Source organism: Arachis ipaensis, chromosome B9 (genome assembly GCF_059453495.1).
Source record: "Arachis ipaensis isolate K30076 ecotype BB chromosome B9, ASM5945349v1, whole genome shotgun sequence".
Taxonomy (NCBI): domain Eukaryota; kingdom Viridiplantae; phylum Streptophyta; class Magnoliopsida; order Fabales; family Fabaceae; genus Arachis; species Arachis ipaensis.
This window is the reverse complement of record NC_142444.1, coordinates 211413-231793: the sequence shown is the minus strand read 5'-3', so window position 1 is coordinate 231793 and position 20381 is coordinate 211413. Positions and strand designations below refer to the sequence as shown.

The following is a 20381-nucleotide window of genomic DNA, read 5'->3' as shown; positions in this document are numbered from 1 at the left end:
GAATCGCACACTCCAAGTTAGATTTTATAGGTCAGGAGAAACAATAAGTAAGTATTTTAATAAAATTTTGTCATCGGTATTACGTGTCCAAAGCCTGTTGTTTGCAAAGCCTGTTCCTGTTCCAGAAGACTGCATAGATCCCCGATGAAAATGGTTCAAGGTACGTCTAATGAAGAAATGCGGTTGTGGTTTTGTATTATATATGGTTTGGTATAGAGATAGTTTTGAACCTTCAATTTATTTGCTTTAGAATTGTCTAGGAGCATTAGATGGAACATATATAGATGTGACTGTCCCTGAAGAAGATAAATCAAGATACAGAACAAGAAAAGGTAAAATATCAACCAGTGTCCTAGGCGTATGCAATCTGAGATATGAATTTTGTGTACGTACTTAGTGGATGGGAAGAATCCGCATCGGATTCAAGAGTCCTTAGAAATACAATTTCACGTCGTAATAACCTCAAGATACCAATTGGTATGTAATAGTTAAATTTTAGGTAACAAAAACACTTCAAAATTTTTAATTCATACAATTTTCGTAATCCTCATAACCTGTCTCTTTTAATTTATAGGGAATTATTATTTAGTGGATGCTGGTTATACTAATTGCAAGGGGTTTCTAGCACCATATAGGCATACTTGATACCACGTACAAGAATGGGCCTATGGTAGAAATGCGCCTAGAAACTTTCGAGAATATTTTAACAAGAAGCACTCTTCAGCTAGGAACATTATTGAGCGTTGTTTTGGTTTATTGAAGAAGAGATGGGCAATTTTGAGGAGTCCTTGTTTCTACCAAATCAAGACACAAAATAGAATAATTATTGCTTGTTGTTTATTACAAAATTTTATTCGGCTTAATATGGACTCTGATCCTAAGGAGGACATGTCACTTGAGAATGAGCAAGCACTTATTGGAGAGGAGCATGGTGATAACCAAGATGGCGACGATGAAATTATTGACAGTGTAGAGGGCAGCAATGAATGGACTGTTTGGCAAGACAACTTAGCACATGAAATGTATAATGAGTGGATGCATAGCCGAATTAATTGGTTGGTTTATTTCTTGTATGTGTATTTTATTTGAATTATTATGATAGTTTGTTGTGTTGGATTTTGTATTGTATTGATACATTATAAAAATAATCTCATGATATGCTTATGATATGCTTTTGTGTTGTATTGATACATTATATGTGTATTTTATTTGAATTATTATATGTATTTTATTTAAATATATTGTATTGATACATTATAAAGATAATGTCATGATATGCTTAGGATGTTCAATTGAATTTTGATTGAGTTAATATAGATTGTAGGGACAAATGGACAGACATGTTTGGACTGATGAAGAGACAGAGGTATTTGTTGGTTTTATGGAGGAGCTTGTCATTGAAGGAAGAATAGCTGATGCAGGTCAATTTAGGCCCGGATCTTTTGAGAAACTTACTGCAAAAATGAATGAGAGGTTTCCAGGTGGTGGTTTTCAAATAACTCATTGCAAAAACAAAGTTAAGAGGTTGAAAGAGAAATATCAATTTGCTGCTGACATGGCAGCCTGTAGCGGTTTTGGATGGGATGATGTGAAGCAATGTGTGGTTGTGGACAACAAAGAGATCTTAACTGCTTATATGAAGGTTGGTTTACAAGTTTGATTTTGTTGAATTAATTTTATTCTACTTGATAGTCTGTCCTTCTTTGTTGATCTTTTATTTTTTATTTTTTCTAGAAACAAGGAGTAAGGTTGTATACTCCAGGAAAGCCTTTTCCCCTTTATACGCTCTTAGAAAAAATATTTTGTAAGGAAAGAACAAATGGGGATGCTGCTGTATGCGGCAATGACGCTGAAGAAGAAGTGCAAATGAATGGGTATGAAGAAATAGACGAAGAAGATACAGATATCTTTAACTCAAACCATGATTGCAGTGAATCTCTACTCCAACAATCAAATTTTGTGGCTTCATCTTCTGGGAAGAAACAAGGAAAGAAGCCTTCCTCATTTAAAGCGGCAAAGGATACGAAGATTATGAAGGAGTTAACTGACACGTTGAAATATGTGTTCGATCAACAGGGAAAGCGTTTGGACGCTTTTGCCCAAGCTATGGTAAACACTCGTGAGGAAAAAAAGGCTGGTGATGTACTTAGCGAACTTGGATTCACTGATGATGAAGTTATTTCTATTGCACTCAAGTTCTCCACAAATCCTCAACTAGAAAAAAATGTTTTGGTCATTGGGAAATAGTCAGAAAGCCGGAATTATTAGAGCTATATTGCATACTTAGAATTAGAGTTAATCTTTTTTAGAGTTATCATTTCATTTTGTGCAGATTTAGGTTCAAACATGCATAATTTTGAATGCAAGATTTTGTTGATGTTAGTGCATAATTAGTTTTAAGTATTGGTTTTAGTTATGTTACTGCAAAAACTTGTTCAAAATGGGTGCTTAATTAATTTTAGTTTTTTCTTCAATTTTCAAATGTTTCTTTTGTTTATGTTCAATTAGAATTTTTAGTCAACTGTGCAGAATATAACTTAATTTATGTTAAGCATGTGCAAAAGTACTCACTAGAAATGATGAAATGACAATAATAAAGTCACATGAGGAGAGTAGCACACAGAAATATCTAGCTCTCTCATGTACCAATAAATAAAATATAAATTGATACTGTCTTGATCGAATATTAAACAACAGAAAAGAAATTAAAAAAGCAAAAGGGTTTGATATTGGAGTAGTTGTCATCATCAAACTTGATCTGCAACCCTTCCATTTGAAGTAGCAGAGAGTTGAACCGCATCTTCTGGTTTTGTGCCAAAGGCACTCTCATCATTGTTCTTGTCTCCCTTGTAGGAGCAGTAGCAAGCATATAATATCAGCTGAACAAGTCCAGACACTGCTCCAATACTGTTGCTTATCTACGCACTCGAGTTGTTTCACAGGCGTACCCTCCATAGATGGTTTTCATGTCCATTACATTTCGGATGCTCGACCAGTTAATGCCCAATCCATTGAGATAGGACCTGTTAACAACAGCATACCAGTGGTTCATGTCAGCAACCAATTTCTCTTTGGTCAGTATATAATTCAAGCCTCTTCGGCCATTGCTCGGGCCACTCTGCCCCATGTTGTTCAATTCCAATTGGAATGCTGTGCAAACAACTCTTCATTCGAACGTACCTATTTAGATAATATGGTAAGTCATATGATGTAGAAAGCCAAGTTGGATAAATCATGAAGCAGTTTTGGCAAAATAATGTAACAGAAGCATACCATGCTACATTAGAATTTTCACTCTCTTTGCAAAGTGGTGGAATTTTCTTCCTCCTCAATTCATATATCTCATTTCCTTCAGGGATATATTTTAACTCCAACTTCACCAATGTCGTCACTTTTATGTGGCAGAACATTCCAACAAATAGATGCTGTCAATGAAGTCATGGCTGGAAAAGAAAAAGATGCATCAATGTTACTTGTATAGCAATGCAAGAATGTACTACAGAAAAAGAGAAGATGGGGTGTGAAGAAAATAATGAATTGCAACAAACAGTTTGATTTAAAGTGAGACTGACCAACCTTTTTCTTCTTCAATGCTGTCATGTTTAGTCAACATAATAAAGTATCCACTGGGTCTTAGAATCCGATTCATCTCGAACAGAAGCTTACCCCCTAAAACAGGGAGAAAATTGAGTTATTGTTGTAATATGATAAGTAGAATTTGGAGAATAGAAAGTTGTTCAATGGGACTAATGTGCTGCATTTAAATCTCTTCCATCAACACTTGGATGAAAACTAACTAGAAAGGGTAAACAAGTTTACTTACCAAAATTTGGTTGATTAGAAGATCTGCAAAATTACAAAGATGAAAATACTGATTACAACTTTGAGTGAACATAAAAATGTAACAGTAAACTTAAATATCAGCATCCATTCAAACTAAATGCTAAGATTCAATATATTTATAAATCATGACGGTACCTCTTCAGGTTTAATATTCAATTATTGTAATAGATTCAGCTGTTTTTTATGTCTTTGTCTGTTAAAGAATTCGAAACTTACGATGGCTTGATGAACAGCCTGTTCATGACACCAGGATGGACATCTCCTTGGGTGGTAACCTCACTCAAACTTCCAAGTCGCACCTCAAATTTATCATCAAGAAGTATGCTGCTAGCTTGAACATCTCTTCACAAAATCAAAAGTAAATTTCAGTAATTTGCAAGGCACCATGATGTAACAAAAAATTGAAAATGCAGCATAAAATGACACTTTGACAGCATATCATAAACTCAATCACATTTTGCCAATAGATTCATTTCCTTCATGATGAAATAACAATAAAGAGTCTAGATTATATTTGGTGTTAACTACCTGTGAGCGAGGGGATGGCTGCAATCATGTAGATAAGCAAGGCCTTTGGCAGCTCCCGTAGCGATTTTCAATCTCGTGATCCAATCAAGGGACTTCGATTTACCATCTGCATCGGTGACTCTCTGCAAAGAACTTGCCAAATCTCCATTTGGCATATACTTGTAAACTATACATTTCTCATTGTCATTCTCCAAGCAATGTCCCAAGATTGGGATCAATCTTGCATGTGAAACCTTGCTTAATAATTCCAACTCCACAACATATGATTCTCTCTTGAATGTGGCATCAGTAGAACTAGTATTTGAACCGAAAAATTTCGGTAGAGGACCGGTAAGGTTGTTGTTGGACACATCAACGAAACGCAAGCTCGGTAATGACCACAAAGTATCAGGAAGATCACCATCAATAAAGTTACCACTTAAATTGAGAACTCGAAGTTTCGAAAGGCGAGAAAACAAGACACTAGGCACATTACCAGTTAGTGCATTGTTGGAAAGGTCCAAAGTTTCAAGCCCTGAAAGGTTACTAAGTTGATTCGGAACATTCCCAGATAAGTAATTGGAAGAAAGATTAAGACTTGTGAGGTTACCAAGTGAAAACAATGAATCAATAATAGACCCAGAAAGTTCATTTTCTGAGAGATCAAGCACAATTAAATTAGACAATATTCCCAAACCTGAAGGCATTCTACCAGTTAAGCTATTCCCAGAAAGTAACACAGACTTCAACAAAATCAAACCACCAATTGACTCAGGAATAGAGCCAGTTATTGAGCAAGAACTTAAATCAAGCACCTGGAGTGCACCAAGGTAGTTGTTATTGCTTTTGTCACCAAACCACTCAGGAATAGAACCATTAAGCACAAAACCTGAAGCATTGAAGGAAGCTAAACGGGTAAAATTGGCAAGTGCATCAACAGAGAAACTTGGGTGAAGACTAGCTTTATGTGTTCTTCTGAAATCGGAAATGTTGATTCCGATAACTGAACCCTTTTGGCAATGAATTCCGGTCCAGTTCCGGCATGGTTTGGTTTTTCTTGGCCAGTTTTTTGCTCTTATACCCAATGAAGATCGAAGTTGAAGCAACGAAAACCATTCGGTTCTTGAACTCAAGAGAGGGTTAGGGAGGGCAAGGATTAGAGATACAGGGAAGGAGGGGAGGGATGTCTATTTTAGTCATTTTACCTAATAATTTAGTCTTGTTCATGTGTATCCAAACATAATACTAGACATTACATTAGTGTCTTGTCCATCATATTCAAACACAATACACAAACAATAATTTTTAATGTTCTGTTCTATTCTGTCTTTGTCTCAATGTCATGTTATATTCTGTTTCTAAAAACAAACACAGACTAAGAGTTGGATTGGAGATATATATATATTTTTTTTTTTCAATTAAAGGTAAAAGATATTAATATATTATTCATAAAGACTCATTATATAGTATATTTCTTTTTGAAGAGTATTATTTATCATCTTACTCGAGAATCTCCTCCCTAATAATAGATGGTGTAAACATTAATGCAACCATATAATCATCATATTATATAAGGCTTCCTTCATTAACTTTTATAGAAGAAATGTTTGATACTCTTCAATATTTAAGAAAACATCTATCAACGTATTTTTTTATTAGTATATTTTAAAAATAATAAAGTGATAATTAGATTTTTAAAAATGTTAATTTTAAATTAAATAGTCTATGAATAAAAAAAATATAAATTAGATATTTTATGATAATAAATAATAGACATGTATATCCTTCCATAAATAGATACTACGAAATAAAACATAGTTGCACATGTAAAGTGATGTGTATCCTGCTGTTGTCACATGAGTATGAAAACTATATAATTTTAGACAGTAAAATATCTATTATCTTTTGAGTTTTTATAAAACCTTTATCAATTGCACTCTATTTATACGAATCCTATCAAAATAAGTGAAGTTTTGCTCTAAAATCTGTCATATACGTGATAATATTTTATAAATAGACACGTCACAGTCATTAATGGTATATATAAGCATTACCATTAAATTTTACGTGATAAATTGATAGAAGGACATAACGTATTTACTGTTTACTATTGTGGATGACTAAACTGATAATTTTTTTCGGTGACTAATTAATCTGAAATCAAAATTTTCAAAGACTTAATTGTCATTTTACTCTTTTAAAAATATCATAAAAAATATTTTACTAAAAAATTTTAAAACGTTTTTTTACATTTTTAAATCAATAAATTAAATATGTCAAAACTTAAAGAAAATTGTCATTATTCTATTAAAATGTTTTTCTAAAAATAATTAGTGCATTATAAGGGATTAATACTCAAAATTACATGAATTTAAATCCTCTAAAGTTTGAATTTTACTTTAAAAGATAAAGTGTGATTTTTTATTATTTATTTTATAAGTGAGACAAAAAACAAATCTAAAAAAAACTATTTAAAGATAAAAGATCATACTTTACTCTCTATATTAAAATTTAAATTTGAGGGGATTCAAATCCAAATTTGATATGTGAATCAATTTATAAGCGTGTTGCTGGCGGAAGTCGTATTAATTTAATGAATGAATTAAATCCGCATAGCCTCCTACTTTGGCAGTGTGGAAATATTGGTACTTAGGGTTAGGGCTGTGTGATGGATGAGCGCGGTTATTATTGAATTTTGCATTTGAGTTGCACTTGGGAATTGGGATTGCAAATTTGGGATTCTTTTCTTGCTTCTTCGCATTTCATTTCTATCTTCTTCTTCCCTTCCCATACACCCTTTCTATGGATCCTCAAGCTGAAGCTGAAGCTATGGAGTGGGAGTTGCTTCACCACAGCGCTGATGTTGACGATGATAACGATCTGGACTTGGGCCCGCAGCTGGAGGATTCGGCCCTGATCAGGCCCAATCACTTCTCCATCCACCCTCCTACTCCCGTTGCGGTCAGCTGCAATTCATCGTCTTCCTCCACCGATCCCAACGAAGTGGATCGCAACTTCGACGACACCTACCTCGCCGATCAGCTCTATCCCCAATTCTTACTCTCCAACCACTCTCCCTCTTCTGCTTCCTCTTCCACTCTCCAACCGCTCCCCGATAATAACGACTCGGACTCCGATTCTGATGCGAAGACCGAGGCTCACGTGAATAAGGAGGAGGATGAGGAGGAGCAACAAGGGAAGGAGATAGCCAAAGAGGAAGAGGAGGAGACGAGAGTTGCGTGGTGGAAGGTTCCTTTGGAGGTGTTCAAGTATTGGGTAGTGAGGGTCAGCCCTATCCCCGCCTGGTCTCTCTCTGTGGCTGCAGCTGCTGCCTTCTTCGGACTCGTAATCCTCGGAAGGAGGCTCTACAAGATGAAGCGCAAGACCCAATCCTTGAAGCTCAACGTCGCTCTTGACGATAAGGTCATCACTTTCTTATACCTTCCTAATACTCAAATTTCAATTCCAAATGCTTTCTCGCATCTTCATTCTATTATGTTTCTTCTATCTATCCAATACAAAATAAAACAGCAATAAATGTGTAAGTTAGCACTGCCCTGCCCCCCACGTACATAGTAGCATTGGCTAAAACGTTAATGTTGAGTTTGCACAGTCCGTTTTTTTATCTTTTATGTATTTAGTTAAAGGAGCGGGATGCTAACATCTTGCATTTCAACTTTGTTTTGTTTTCAATCTGGTGTCTCAGCCTTTTTGACATTTTTCTTTTGCTTTTATTCATTCATGTTCTAATTAGATGGTAGCTATTGTACATAAAATTGTTAATGAACAGCACAGCCTACCATATTTGATTGCCCCTACTCGCTTATATTCGTTCTGCTCTGCATATAGATGATCCAATCATTTTACTGCTCCTTTTAGCATGCGGACCAGGTTTAGTGTAGACCTATCCATGCTTGTTTCACTGCATTGCATAATCATTTAAAAAAAATGCTGGGCGGCGATTAAAGAAGGAAAACATTCATAGTGCATGGCTTCAGACAATGGTTCTGTATTGTGTTTGTTCAAATTTAAGATCCTTGATTTGTGGAATAAAACATACTTAAGTATTTAGTTGGCAATTTAAATTGATATTTGTATTTATAATGTCCCATCCAATATTCCTAATAGGTGGTATTGTCATTATTGTGAAATGTAAGCTGTGTGTTTACTGTGGTTTTGATTTCTTCAAGTATTATAAAATCAGTTGTGGCACATGAGAAAATAGATTCAGAAACTGATGTGCATTTTCCCCTAGTCTACCAGACTTATTTGTTTGGAATTCACCTTCAATAATAAGGAAGAGATCCTAGTGTAATTTCATGAAAAACATTATTATCTGCCTGTCTAGTGATTCTAAACCACTACTATCATGTTTGTGAGCATCTTTTTGGGGTTTCTTCTGTTGTTGAGGATTGGAACTGGTTGAGCAATTATGTGAAGGAGCATATATCAGCGTGGTTTTGTTTTGTTAATTGCTTATCTGTTGTATTGTTTGGCAAATATGATGACACTGGCAATGTTGACAACATTTGCAGAAGGCATCTCAGCTGATGGGTCGTGTTGCACGTCTTAACGAAGCGTTCTCAGTTGTGAGACGTGTTCCCATAGTACGACCATCACTGCCGGCGCCTAGTGTCACTCTGAGTATCAGATGAAGAATTTGACAATACTTAATTGCAAGTAGTGTGAAATACAATAATGGTTGTAATATTATAAAAATCCTTTTGTTACAAAGCATGTATCTATTCTATTATGTGTGTGGGTGTTTGAACTTACGAAGCTTTTCAGTGGCTTCTTGTATATGACATCATACTCAAATATTAATTTTCATGTCCTGTCCTGCCTATATATTTCTGCTGCTGCATTTCTGTCTTTCTCTCTCTCTCTCTCTCTCTCTCCCCCCCCTCCCCCCCCACAACTTGCAGCGAAAATAATAGGATAAAGTGTAGGAGGATCTGGGGTTTGGATAGTTTCATTTTCATTTATTATAACTCGGGCAAACCAAACTTAGTTTTTAAACTGAACACCGAAATAATATATATAGATCAGATTTTACCTTGGTGTACTTATATTATATGAGATTTTATATGTTATATATTATTGGAAGTTTTCAAGTATATCGGTATGCTGGTGTTTTAGTAATATTTAACCGTCTTAATTATATATATTATATATATATATAATTAAAATGGGAATTTGTGGGGTCAGTTGGCGCTGTAGGTGGTCTAGTTTTGATGTGGGATGAAACAGTATTTAAGATGAACAATTGCTATAAAGGAGATCATTGGCTGTGTGTGGAGGGTGTGTTACTACAGAATAATTTCTCTTGTGCTTTTTGCCTAGTTTATGGCTCATATGATAGGGCGGAAAAACTTGTTATGTGGGAGGAGCTGAGCTTCTTATTTGGGTTATGCCAAGTCCCACTTTGCTACTTGGGGGATTTTAATGAGATAGTTCATATGGAAGAGAGAAGGGGGGCTACTTCTTTGACGGTGTCTGCAGCTGAGTTTAAATCTTGGATCCAGGATATGGAGCTAGTAGACTTAGCAATATCTGATTGCTTGTTCACCTGGTTTAGAAGGCAATCGTGCAGTCAAATTGAAAGGGTTTTGGTTAGCTTGGAATGGCTAGAAGTGTTTCCTGAAACAAGGCTGCGAGGTGGACCTAGAGGGCTATCTGACCATTGTCCATTGATTATGGAGGTCTCACGGATTAGAGGGGGGCCTAGACCTTTTCGGAGTTTGGACTCTTGGTTTACACATGGTGGGTTCTTGAGGATGGTAAAGGAGGAATGAAGGAGTTTAGGGGAGGTACAGTTTATGGACAAGCTAAAGGCTTTGGCAATGCCATTGAGCAGATGGCATAAAGAGCACTTTGGGGCATGGACACTAGGATCACACATCTTGAGGATGAAATAAGAAAAGTGGATGACATGGTTGGTACTGGAGTGGCTGATGGGACTACTGAAGCAAGGAGAAAGGCGCTTGTGAGTTTCTGTAGAACGTGGTATATAAGAAAGGAGCTACATTGGAAGTAGATGTCAAGATCTCGGCATGTGAAGGAAATGGATAAAAATACCCGCTACTTTCACAATTTAGCCTCAGCACGAAGAAGGTCCAATCGGATTGATGCCTTACTAGTAAATGGGAGGTTAGTTAGAAATCAAGCAAGGATAAAGATTGCTATCCGAGACTTCTATAAGGAACTATACCACCAGGAGACTTCGCCAGTTATTGGGTTCAGGGACGGGCTGGTAAAGCAAATTCTTCCGGAAGAGGCAATAGAGCTAGAGCTAATGCCAACTACTGAAGAAATAAATGAGGCAGTTTGGGATTGTGAGTCAACAAAGGCACCAAGCAGTGATGGATATAATATGAATTTTATAAAGAAGTGTTGGGAAGATTTAGGTGGAGATTTCACTGGAGCGGTGAAAGGGTTCTTCCATTTAGCAAAGCTTCCTAGCGAGTCAAACGTCACTTGGGTAGCGCTGACGCCGAAGTTTACTGGAGCCAGAGAAATAAAGGATCTTCGGCCGATTAGTATGGTGGGTTGTGTCTATAAGGTCATTTCTAAGGTGTTGGTTAGGAGGATGCGGTGGGTAATGCCGGGTCTGGTAGGAGAGACTCAGAGTGCTTTCGTGTAGGGTAGGAAAATACACGATGGGGCGTTGATCGCCTGTGAAACCGTGCATTGGCTGAAGGCACGGAAAAAGAGCTCCGCGATAATAAAGCTGGATTTTCAAAAGGCTTATGATAGAGTCAAGTGGGGTTTTGTGGATATTGTTTTACAGAAGATGGGTTTTGGTCAGAGATGGAGAGGCTGGATTAAGGAGTGTGTCTGTTCTGCTTCTATGTCGGTACTTGTCAATGAATCACCTTCGAAGCCGTTCAAAATGGAAAGGGGCCTGCGACAAGGAGACCCGCTATCTCCGTTCCTGTTTGTTCTAATTGTTGATGTGTTACACAGGATGATTGGAGAGGCGGTCAGGAACGGTCGTATCTCTCCGCTACTGGTTGGGAAGGATAACATTGAGCTGTCTCATTTGCAGTTTGCAGATGATACTATTCTCTTTTGCCCACCTGATGAGGAGACCATTAGAAATTATCAGCGACTGTTCCGGTGCTTTGAACTGATGTCTGGTTTGAGCATCAATTTTCAGAAGTCCAACATCATTCCGGTCAATTGTGATAGGCTGTGGACCCGTAGAATGTGTCTGTTATTGGGTTGTACAGAGGCATCATTACCAATTAGATATCTGGGCATTCCACTGGGAGCAAATCCGAGACTAGTTAGGACATGGAAACCTGTGATTGATAAGGTGGAAGAAAAGCTGAGCTTGTGGAAAGCGAAGACCCTCAACAAATCGGGCAAGCTGATACTCATTAAGTCGGTCCTAAGTAGCCTGCCTATTTACTACCTCAGCTTGTACAGGATGCCGAAGACGGTGGCAGAGAAGTTGATTACATTACAACGCCAATTCTTGTGGAGTACGGAGGAGGGGAGGCAAGGATTACCACTTGTGAAGTGGGAAGTAGTAATGACTCCAAAGAAGGCAGGTGGATTGGGAGTTGGTGATGCAGTTATTAGGAATACAGCGTTGTTTAAGTGGTGGTGGAGGTTCGCAAAGGAAGACTGTCCCTTATGGAAGAAAGTGGTTTGCTCTTGTACCCACATGGATCCTGCTGTGATGCTGCGCGACCAGCCTGTCCCCAAAAGAGGGGGGCCTTGGAAGGATATCTGTCAGCTACCTATCCGCGAACCGCGGTTGAGAGAAAAGATGATCAGCGGGTTGTTGATGGACCTCGGGAACGGCAGAACCATCCGATTTTGGGAGGATAGCTGGCTACCTAATGGGGTATTGAAAGATTTGTTTCCTAGACTCTACTCGGTTTCAACCCTTAACGGTTCAGTGGTAGGGGATTGTGGATTTTGGGATGTGTTAGACTGAATTTGGAGTTTCCAGTGGAGAAGGGAGTTGTTTCAATGAGAGTTGGATTTAGTTAACCAACTTCATGAGACTTTACACACAGTCAAGCCCACAGCTGCGAGAGAGGATAGCGTGGTGTGGAAATTTGATAGAACAGGTGTTTATTCAACTAAGTCCTTTGCCCAGGCGCTGCATGCGGAAGTTCTACCGGAGGAAGTCACAAGCTATAGTTTCACGAGTGCTGTTTGGAAAGGGTTCGTCCCCCCGAGGATTGAGCTTTTGTCCTGGTTTGTGTTGATCGGAAGGGTGAATACTAAGGACCGACTGGGTAGACTACATGTCATTGATCAGAATGACACTTTGTGTGTGCTATGTTGTAAGTCTGAGGAAACTGCCTTTCATCTGTTTCTTGGTTGTGAGATTACATGGCAGGTGTGGTGTGCTTGGCTACTTGCCTTTGGAAGGAGTTGGTGTTTGCCAGGTACTCTAAAGGACCACTTTGAAAGCTGGACGACCTCAGTAGCAAGGAAGGTGGATAGAAAGCAGTGGTTCATTGGGTTCTTTGCTGTTGTTCCGAAATCAAGCCTCAGGTGTGCCGGCAATTATAAACAAGTCGTTTGAGTTTGCTGAGGAATGGATTGGTGGGGAGTCCTTTGGTTGTTGATGGCCTTGCTGAAATTGACTAGGGGTTGTTTGGTATCTAATTTACTCTTTGTCTTTGTATCACCTTTTTACTGCTCCACCCGGTTGTGTTGAGCTCCCTTTAATTCAAAAAAAAATAATTAAAATTAACGGTTAAAAATTATTAAAATATTGATGTAATAGTACACTTAAAAGTTTTTCTATATTATGTAGTCCAAATCCAGATTATAGTTGCTTTATTCGTCCATTTTATCACCGTGATTGATTTTAACTATTTGAGACTCGTATATGTAGTAAGTCATTTGATCTACGCCAATACTGCGTGGACAATGTGAGGTGTTAAGTAACACAAGATGATCACCAATAGGAGATGTAAGTGACGCGAGATTCTTTATTAGAAAGGTCTGGGCTTGGGTATTGGTTTGGGTCTGTTTATCTGACCCGGTCCGTCCAAAAAAAAGAACTAATATGAAAGATTTTTATTCTTTAAATTTTAAATTTTTATTTTAATTTAAAAAAAAAGTGTAATTTTTTATTTTTGAACGATAATTTTTTTATATTTTTTTTGTTCTATTTATGAAATAAATAATAAAAAATTATATTTTATTTTTTAAAATAAAATTTAAAATTTAGAAAATTTAAATCTTGATATAAATATATTTGTATTGGTAACATGTGGCAAATCTTACGTGTTGAATTTGCCATGTCCCATGTAATGTCTAGTTCTAGGTCTATCAATCCTCTAGATTTGACACATGTTCTATACTAAATGTGCCGTATGACCGACCAGTTATGTGTCACTTAACAACACACATCAAGGATAAAATAAAATGACCCAAAATCATTCCGGTGGTGGTCAAGTCAACGAATAGAAACCTTGCTAGTTAGGTATCTCACACTGAGTATAGGTGGAAATGGGTCGAGCAATGTCGAGTCTTAATTTTAAGGAGTCTGGTTTATGTTATACATAAATGGTCTAAATTTAAGTTTATTATTTTTTATAAGTTTTTTTTATGTTCGAATTTGATCTATTTAAAATCTGATAAATCCATAAATCTATTTAAAAAACTTGTTTCATGAATTATAATTTAAATTTTCTAAATTAACATTGAATATATTTTAAAATTTATAATTTATAATTTGTAAAACATAATTTATTTATATATCAATAATTAATTAAATATTATAATACAATTATATTTATAATTCATATTTTTTTTGAATAAAAAAATTACAATGTTAACTAAGTTAATTCTAATATTTTTTTCACGATAAAACTTAGTTATAAAATCTGATTCAGTATAGGAATTAAACTAAAAAAAGATATAATAAAAACTTAATTGAAAATTTGATAAAATTAGAGAGACTAGCATAATAATTATTCCTTTTTATAGAAAATACTTGTGATTTCCTTTTTCTTTTCTAAAATAACTTGGCTAATTAAACAACTTTAGTTATCAATTTAATTTTTTTAGTCTAAAATATTGTGTGTGTGTGCGTGTACGTGTAATAAAATAATAAAAGTAAATAAAGATAAGTTAATGATACAATATCTAGTATTAAATATTAAGGATTGTTTGTGGTGTGGTTTGGATCGGTTTTGAGTCAAAAACTCATTCAATTTAAATACTAATTTTACTTGCAGTGCATTTTGGATTTGATGATTTACAAAAAAAAAAAAAATCCAACATCCGATTCAATTTCAAGTAGTTTGGATTGGATTGGATTTGCGGTTTTGTAAATTAAAAAAATTAAATACATATAACAAGTCTCAACATCAAATTTTAAATAATCAATAATGACATAATAAGTCTCAATAATATCTTAAAAAGCCAACAATAACATAATAATAGAAATAAAATTATAGGTTAGTTAAAATAAATAAATAAATGTATAATATTTTAAACATAAAATATTTATTAAATAATAATATATGAATAATATAAAAATATATAACAAATTGAACATATTATAAGTATAATTGTAAATATAATAATAAAATAATATTATAGCACATTGTGTAATTTGGATGGATTGGATCAATTATGAAAAGTAAATCTGAAATTCGAGAGCAGTTTGCAAAAATAGAATCCAATCAAATCCAAATGAGTGCGATTTTAATCGGTTTTCAGTTTAAATTAAATTAGATGAGCGGTTTAGTTTGGATCAATTTAGATTTAAATACCCCTATTAAATATTATACCATACTTACTAGGAATTAGGAATGTTATGTTTGAAAAAAATTAATGTCATAAAATGTATGTTAAGTATATCCTTTGACTTTTTTATAATTAGAAAATTTATTAAAATTCATGAATGTATATTTAGAATTTATTCAAGTGATAGAATTTACAATATTTGGCTACAAATTTTTTAGTTATATTTAGAAAGGTAAAATATTAAAGAAATGGGTTGTACAGTAAGAGAATTTGAAGTAAAATATTTGGTTAAGATATTTAAATTGTATGGTAATAAAAATATGAAAGAATGAAAAAAAAATAAAGAATATTATATTTTATATTTTTGATTGATTGAAAAATTGTAAAAATAAAACTAAATATACATAAAATATTGACTACAAAAGATAAAAATAAATAAAGATAAGATAAAAATAAATAAAAAATAAGAAATAAAGATAAGATAATAAATAAAAAAGATAAAAATTTAATATATATGTGTTCATACATCGGTTAGAGCTATAAAGGACCAGGTTGGTCGACCTCTCAGAAGGTTGGCCCATGACCGACCTCTTCACAAAGAGCTCGGCCAAATTGCCGTAAGAGGCCCAAGCAGGCCCAAACGAAGCGACACAGCCCAATCTAAAGGCAGGCAAAGCCTAGAAAGTCATAAGATAAGATAAGATAACTATCTTATCTCCAGAAAGATCACTCCACACTATTATAAAATACAGTGAAGCACCCAAGTATAACTCATACTTTGATTCTACAAAAAACCTGCTTAATGTCCTTGCTAACTTAAGTATCGGAGTCCCTTTTAGGTACCACCATCCTCCGGTAACGAAGGATTAGCACCATCAGATCAAACAAGTCGGACACAACAGCTCCAGCCACCACAGCAGATCTCATCCGAGATCGATCTACAGTTTCAAGTAACTCTCGAAACAATATGATTATTATTAAAACGAAGGAAAAGTGAATTAAGTAGAAAAAATAATGTTCGCATAATCTTTTGTGTATATATATTATAGTATTATTTTTTTATATTTTATATTTTTTAATTATAATATAAAAATGAAGATATATATGTATATGACATTTTCTTAAATGTTTATATATAAACAAAAAATATTATATATACATAAAAAATAACCATTATGACATTATGTATTTATATATAAATGTAAATATTATTAAATTTATTTATAATATATATTGTTTACGGTAGTCAAGGATTAATGGAACTATGTGTAAGAATTTATCTATAGTTATCCGTTAATAAATTGCATAGAACCTCCTACACTTGTGAGATATAAAAGGGTGGTAACGCTTGGAATGTAATACCGGGGAGAGAGATAGAGAGTCTTGTTTTGAATTTAAAAACGTCATAATTCTGTTTGTGTTTCCATTGATGACACTCGACAACCTGGACACACTTTACACGCGCTCTCTTGCTTCGATGATGATGATCCCCAAACTAGAATTCAATTGAGATCCTCAACGCTTTTCATTCTTTTCCTTACAGCATCCAGAGCAGTGAATTGGATTGATGTGCAAGTGCAATGCAGAGATCTCGCAAAGCTCTTCTTCAAAGAAGGGCTAAAACCTGCAGAAGCTATCTCTATAAACTGTCTATGTCCTTGGTTTTTGTTTTGTGGGGACTGATTTTCCTCTACAGCTTGTGGATAAGTCGAAGCCATGGTTACACAGCTACAGGTACACCTTTTCCATTTCCTGAGTTGCCCTGTATGTTCACAATTGTCTGTTAACTCGATTTAGATTTGAGAATGAAAAGATTTTGTTGCTTTTTGACCACCCATCTAAAGTCAATTGTTTAGAGTCCTGAAACCTGTCTGTCATGGCCTTATTTGTCTATGCAGATGCAGATGGATCTGGAGAACTCCCAGTTGCTGTATCAAATGGCAACAAAGAAGAGGACACATACTGCAAGATTAAAGAAACCGATGCTCACGTTTCCGTTGAGGATTTGTCACTTCTCAGTAGAGAAAGCATAAGTTCTGTTAAACCCGGTGATAAGCAAACTAGAGAAGAAGATGAAGCTGAGAGATCTGAATCTGAATCTGATATGCTTAAGCCTCTTGGTCTTGATGAATTCAAGAGCAGGGCAATCAGTTCCAAAATCAAGTCAGGTACTGGTCCCTCCGGAAATGTGATCCACAGAGTAGAGCCCGGTGGTGCAGAATACAATTATGCTTCCGCATCAAAGGGCGCTAAAGTTCTAGCTTCTAATAAAGAAGCCAAGGGTGCCGCTAATATCTTAACCAGAGACAAAGACAAATATCTTCGGAATCCTTGTTCTGCAGAAGACAAATTTGTCATCATCGAACTTTCAGAAGAAACATTGGTTGGTACAATAGAAATAGCTAATTTAGAGCATCATTCCTCCAATTTGAAAACTTTTGAATTGCGTGCAAGTTTGGTGTATCCAACAGATGTTTGGGTATTCCTTGGGAATTTTACTGCCTCAAATGTGAAGCAGGCCCAAAGGTTTGTTCTTCATGAGCCGAAATGGGTGAGGTACCTGAATTTGAACCTCCAGAGCCACTATGGTTCAGAATTTTACTGCACTCTAAGTGTGATTGAAGTTTATGGTGTGGATGCAGTGGAGAGGATGCTGGAGGACTTGATACATGCTCCAGATAACCCATTTTCATCCGGTGAAGACAAGAGGGCTGCTGAGGAAGATGATGTTGGCCAAATTAATTTTGGAGGAGCCAATTCTGAAGTGTCTTCTGTAAACCAGGAGGCTGTTCCTGATCCAGTTGAAGAAATCCGTCAACAAGTTGGCAGGATGCCTGGGGATACTGTGCTCAAGATTTTGATGCAGAAAGTTCGTTTTCTAGATTTGAACTTGTCTGTTTTGGAGCAGTACATGGAGGAATTGAATTCTAGATATGTCAATATTTTCAAAGTGTACAGCAAGGACATTGCAGAAAAGGATATACCTATACAAATGATCAGAGATGACATTAGGAATTTCCTTCACCGGCAGGATGCTATGGTATTGTACTATCTGCACATTCTTGCTATGTTTGTTTATAGTTATACAACACCAGTGCAACTGCATGTCTCCTTTCTGTTTATTTTAACAACAAATTGTGGCCTTGCAGATGAAACATGTTAGAGACTTAGATTCTTGGAAGTCCCATATCTCCATGCAGTTGGATCATGTACGTAGGGACAATGCTGTTCTGAGGTGAGAGTTGAAGAGACTCCCTTTGTTTTTCTAGTCTTGGCTTTTGATTGTTAATTATTTTCTTCATTGATGCAGGTCTGAGGTTGAAAACGTCCGGGAGAATCAAGAATATTTGGAAAACAAGGGTGTGGTTGTGTTTCTTGTCTCTGCTATTTTTTCATTGCTTGCTATCTTGCGGCTGTTTCTGGATACGGCTATGAGCATATACCGAACACTAAGTTATCAAAAAACAAATAATTCCAGGAAATTTTGTGAAGCTAGCTCTCCCTGGTTGCTCCTATTATTGACTTGTACCATTATTATTTTTATATTAACTATATGATGAGTCCAATCTTGAGCAAATCTCAGTTATCAAGGGTTGTTTTTATGTGCTTTCTAGAACAAATCTCTTTTTAAGTGATATTTAAAAAATAAATTGAAAATTTTAAAGTAATTTGATGCTTGAAAATTTTATATGAAAGTATTGTTTAGAAACAATAATATAAAAATTGTCTTTTAATTATATCAAAATATCTCTTTTTTAAAATAAAAAAATCGCTTGTTAAATATTTTAGCTTTAAAAAAGGATTTTTATTTCAAAAATTTCTTTTATTTTTACTTTTATTTTCTTAAAAAATAGTCAGACATATCAAAAATAAAAAATAAGATTTTCTCTTATAACTAGCAATATACCCACGCGATGAATATAAAGAATTGTTGGTTATTTTATCTAGTGTAAAAAAGAAATGATTATCTTTATTATTTTTAAAGTATTTGTAAAATTTAAAGTAAATTGTAATCATTTCAATTAAAAAAAAGAAAGACATGAAGAATATTAGACTATTCTAGTGTTGTTTGTAGATGCAATAATAATATGAATAATACCATTGTAATTTCAATTCACTCCAGTGTTAGAATTCTTTTTTATACTTAAGTAGTAAAAAGTAAAGCAAATTTGATTTCTAGTAAGAATTCAATTCTCATGATTTAGTTTAAATCAAATCACATAAAAAGTGGTCTAATTTTCAATTGTATTCTCATGAGATATGATATTACCAAAATTATCCTCACTAAAGAGTTAGTGGTAATAGTTAAAAGACAAAATAATTATTTCAAACACACTCTACATATTCTATTTCAATTATATTCTTTTGGTTCCTAATCAAAAAATTCTCTCCATAATTAATTCAATTCTCTCAAACATTTTATTAAACTCTAACTTATTAAAAACTTCTAAACACCCTCAAAATTAACTCCATTCTTTCAACATTGTTGTTTAACATACTCTTCCTTGTAGTCACTTGGTAAGTTGGAAACAAAAGAACATAATTCATGGAATATAAAATTATACACAAATTAAACAAAAAACATCTCTAATGCCATATCTTTCAAGTGATGTCTCCATTCTAATTACACTAATGATGGACGCACTAATTGTCGCAGAGAACTTCTCTATAATCAAGTCATCATCAAGAATAGAGCATCAGCGTGTATTCCTAAAAATACAAAAATTAAATGTAAGAAGAAGAAACAAAAAGAAAGAACAAACTTGTAATATTTACCTAAGGCTCATTGGAAGCATCACGTGAACTTTAATTTGCCTGTTTTTTGGTCTCCAATGTTCTCTAAATAAAAAAAAGCGCATATCTTAAGAAGCCATTAGATTTATCAACTAAGGATCATCCTCTGCATCTAGCAACTAAACCATGAAACCAACAAAAAATATTTTTTTTTTTTATGAAATTTGTAATTTTTAGCCACTTAAACAATATTTTCCGAGCCCGTAACTCAAAATCATAACACAGTGAACGTGTAGGGAGCATTTTCATCAAACGTGTTGTGCGAGATGAGGTTCGTGACCAATTAAGCCTCAACCTGACAAAGTCGGGTCATTAATAACATATTAGTCATTCGACACCAATCAAAACAACAATAAATAAACAAAATGATATTTAAGAAGTTCAAAAATGTAAAAAAAAAAAAACTTGAATGCGGCTATGAGAATTGAAAATTGTATCAGTTACAATGGCAATTAGCAATGTTCAATTAAGATGGGATAGTACGGGACCTTAGGTGAATAACATAATTT

The 20381-nt window shown here is 34.8% G+C and overlaps 5 protein-coding genes across 5 annotated transcripts; 4 read left to right on the top strand and 1 right to left on the bottom strand.

The window, feature by feature from the left end:
- Positions 1 to 1381: 1381 nt before the first annotated feature.
- Positions 1382 to 2247, top strand: LOC148543486 (uncharacterized). The gene is made up of 2 exons (XM_088497988.1): positions 1382 to 1642; positions 1735 to 2247. Exons 1-2 carry the CDS (start codon positions 1382 to 1384, stop codon positions 2245 to 2247), a joined length of 774 nt encoding a protein of 257 aa, XP_088354114.1.
- Positions 2248 to 2747: 500 nt separating this feature from the next.
- LOC107641591 (uncharacterized) lies at positions 2748 to 6382 on the bottom strand. The gene is made up of 7 exons (XM_016345075.3): positions 6347 to 6382; positions 4372 to 5537; positions 4060 to 4185; positions 3824 to 3846; positions 3577 to 3669; positions 2978 to 3150; positions 2748 to 2879 (listed from the first exon to the last, which is right to left on the bottom strand). The coding sequence occupies exons 1-7, from the start codon at positions 6380 to 6382 to the stop codon at positions 2748 to 2750; spliced, it is 1749 nt and encodes a 582-aa protein (XP_016200561.2).
- A 550-nt stretch (positions 6383 to 6932) lies between these two features.
- LOC107645069 (uncharacterized) lies at positions 6933 to 9196 on the top strand. Its single transcript, XM_016349086.3, has 2 exons — positions 6933 to 7773; positions 8886 to 9196. Exons 1-2 carry the CDS (start codon positions 7153 to 7155, stop codon positions 9003 to 9005), a joined length of 741 nt encoding a protein of 246 aa, XP_016204572.1. The 5' UTR covers positions 6933 to 7152; the 3' UTR covers positions 9006 to 9196.
- Positions 9197 to 9584: 388 nt separating this feature from the next.
- Positions 9585 to 10145, top strand: LOC148543485 (uncharacterized). The gene has a single exon (XM_088497984.1). It carries the CDS (start codon positions 9585 to 9587, stop codon positions 10143 to 10145), a length of 561 nt encoding a protein of 186 aa, XP_088354110.1.
- A 6241-nt stretch (positions 10146 to 16386) lies between these two features.
- LOC107645070 (SUN domain-containing protein 3) lies at positions 16387 to 18655 on the top strand. The gene is made up of 4 exons (XM_016349087.3): positions 16387 to 16812; positions 16977 to 18118; positions 18228 to 18313; positions 18389 to 18655. Exons 1-4 carry the CDS (start codon positions 16659 to 16661, stop codon positions 18633 to 18635), a joined length of 1629 nt encoding a protein of 542 aa, XP_016204573.1. The 5' UTR covers positions 16387 to 16658; the 3' UTR covers positions 18636 to 18655.
- Positions 18656 to 20381: the final 1726 nt, after the last annotated feature.

What these genes read in the sequence shown, in the direction of transcription:
- LOC148543486 (XM_088497988.1), top strand. Translation starts at nt 1,382, where the DNA reads ATGGAGGAGCTTGTCATTGAAGGAAGAATAGCTGATGCAGGTCAATTT. An exon ending in TCTTAACTGCTTATATGAAG is followed by an intron (nt 1,643 to 1,734) that starts GTTGGTTTACAA and finishes TATTTTTTCTAG; the next exon opens with AAACAAGGAGTAAGGTTGTA.
- LOC107641591 (XM_016345075.3), bottom strand. Translation starts at nt 6,382, where the DNA reads ATGACTGTGACGTGTCTATTTATAAAATATTATCAC. An exon ending in AGGCTGTTCATCAAGCCATC is followed by an intron (nt 3,847 to 4,059) that starts GTAAGTTTCGAA and finishes GTAATTTTGCAG; the next exon opens with ATCTTCTAATCAACCAAATT. An exon ending in CAGCATTGAAGAAGAAAAAG is followed by an intron (nt 3,151 to 3,576) that starts GTTGGTCAGTCT and finishes TTGTTTGCACAG; the next exon opens with CATTCCAATTGGAATTGAAC.
- LOC107645069 (XM_016349086.3), top strand. Translation starts at nt 7,153, where the DNA reads ATGGATCCTCAAGCTGAAGCTGAAGCTATGGAGTGGGAGTTGCTTCAC. An exon ending in ACGTCGCTCTTGACGATAAG is followed by an intron (nt 7,774 to 8,885) that starts GTCATCACTTTC and finishes CAACATTTGCAG; the next exon opens with AAGGCATCTCAGCTGATGGG.
- LOC148543485 (XM_088497984.1), top strand. Translation starts at nt 9,585, where the DNA reads ATGTGGGATGAAACAGTATTTAAGATGAACAATTGCTATAAAGGAGAT.
- LOC107645070 (XM_016349087.3), top strand. Translation starts at nt 16,659, where the DNA reads ATGCAGAGATCTCGCAAAGCTCTTCTTCAAAGAAGGGCTAAAACCTGC. An exon ending in CCATGGTTACACAGCTACAG is followed by an intron (nt 16,813 to 16,976) that starts GTACACCTTTTC and finishes TTGTCTATGCAG; the next exon opens with ATGCAGATGGATCTGGAGAA. An exon ending in TTCACCGGCAGGATGCTATG is followed by an intron (nt 18,119 to 18,227) that starts GTATTGTACTAT and finishes GTGGCCTTGCAG; the next exon opens with ATGAAACATGTTAGAGACTT.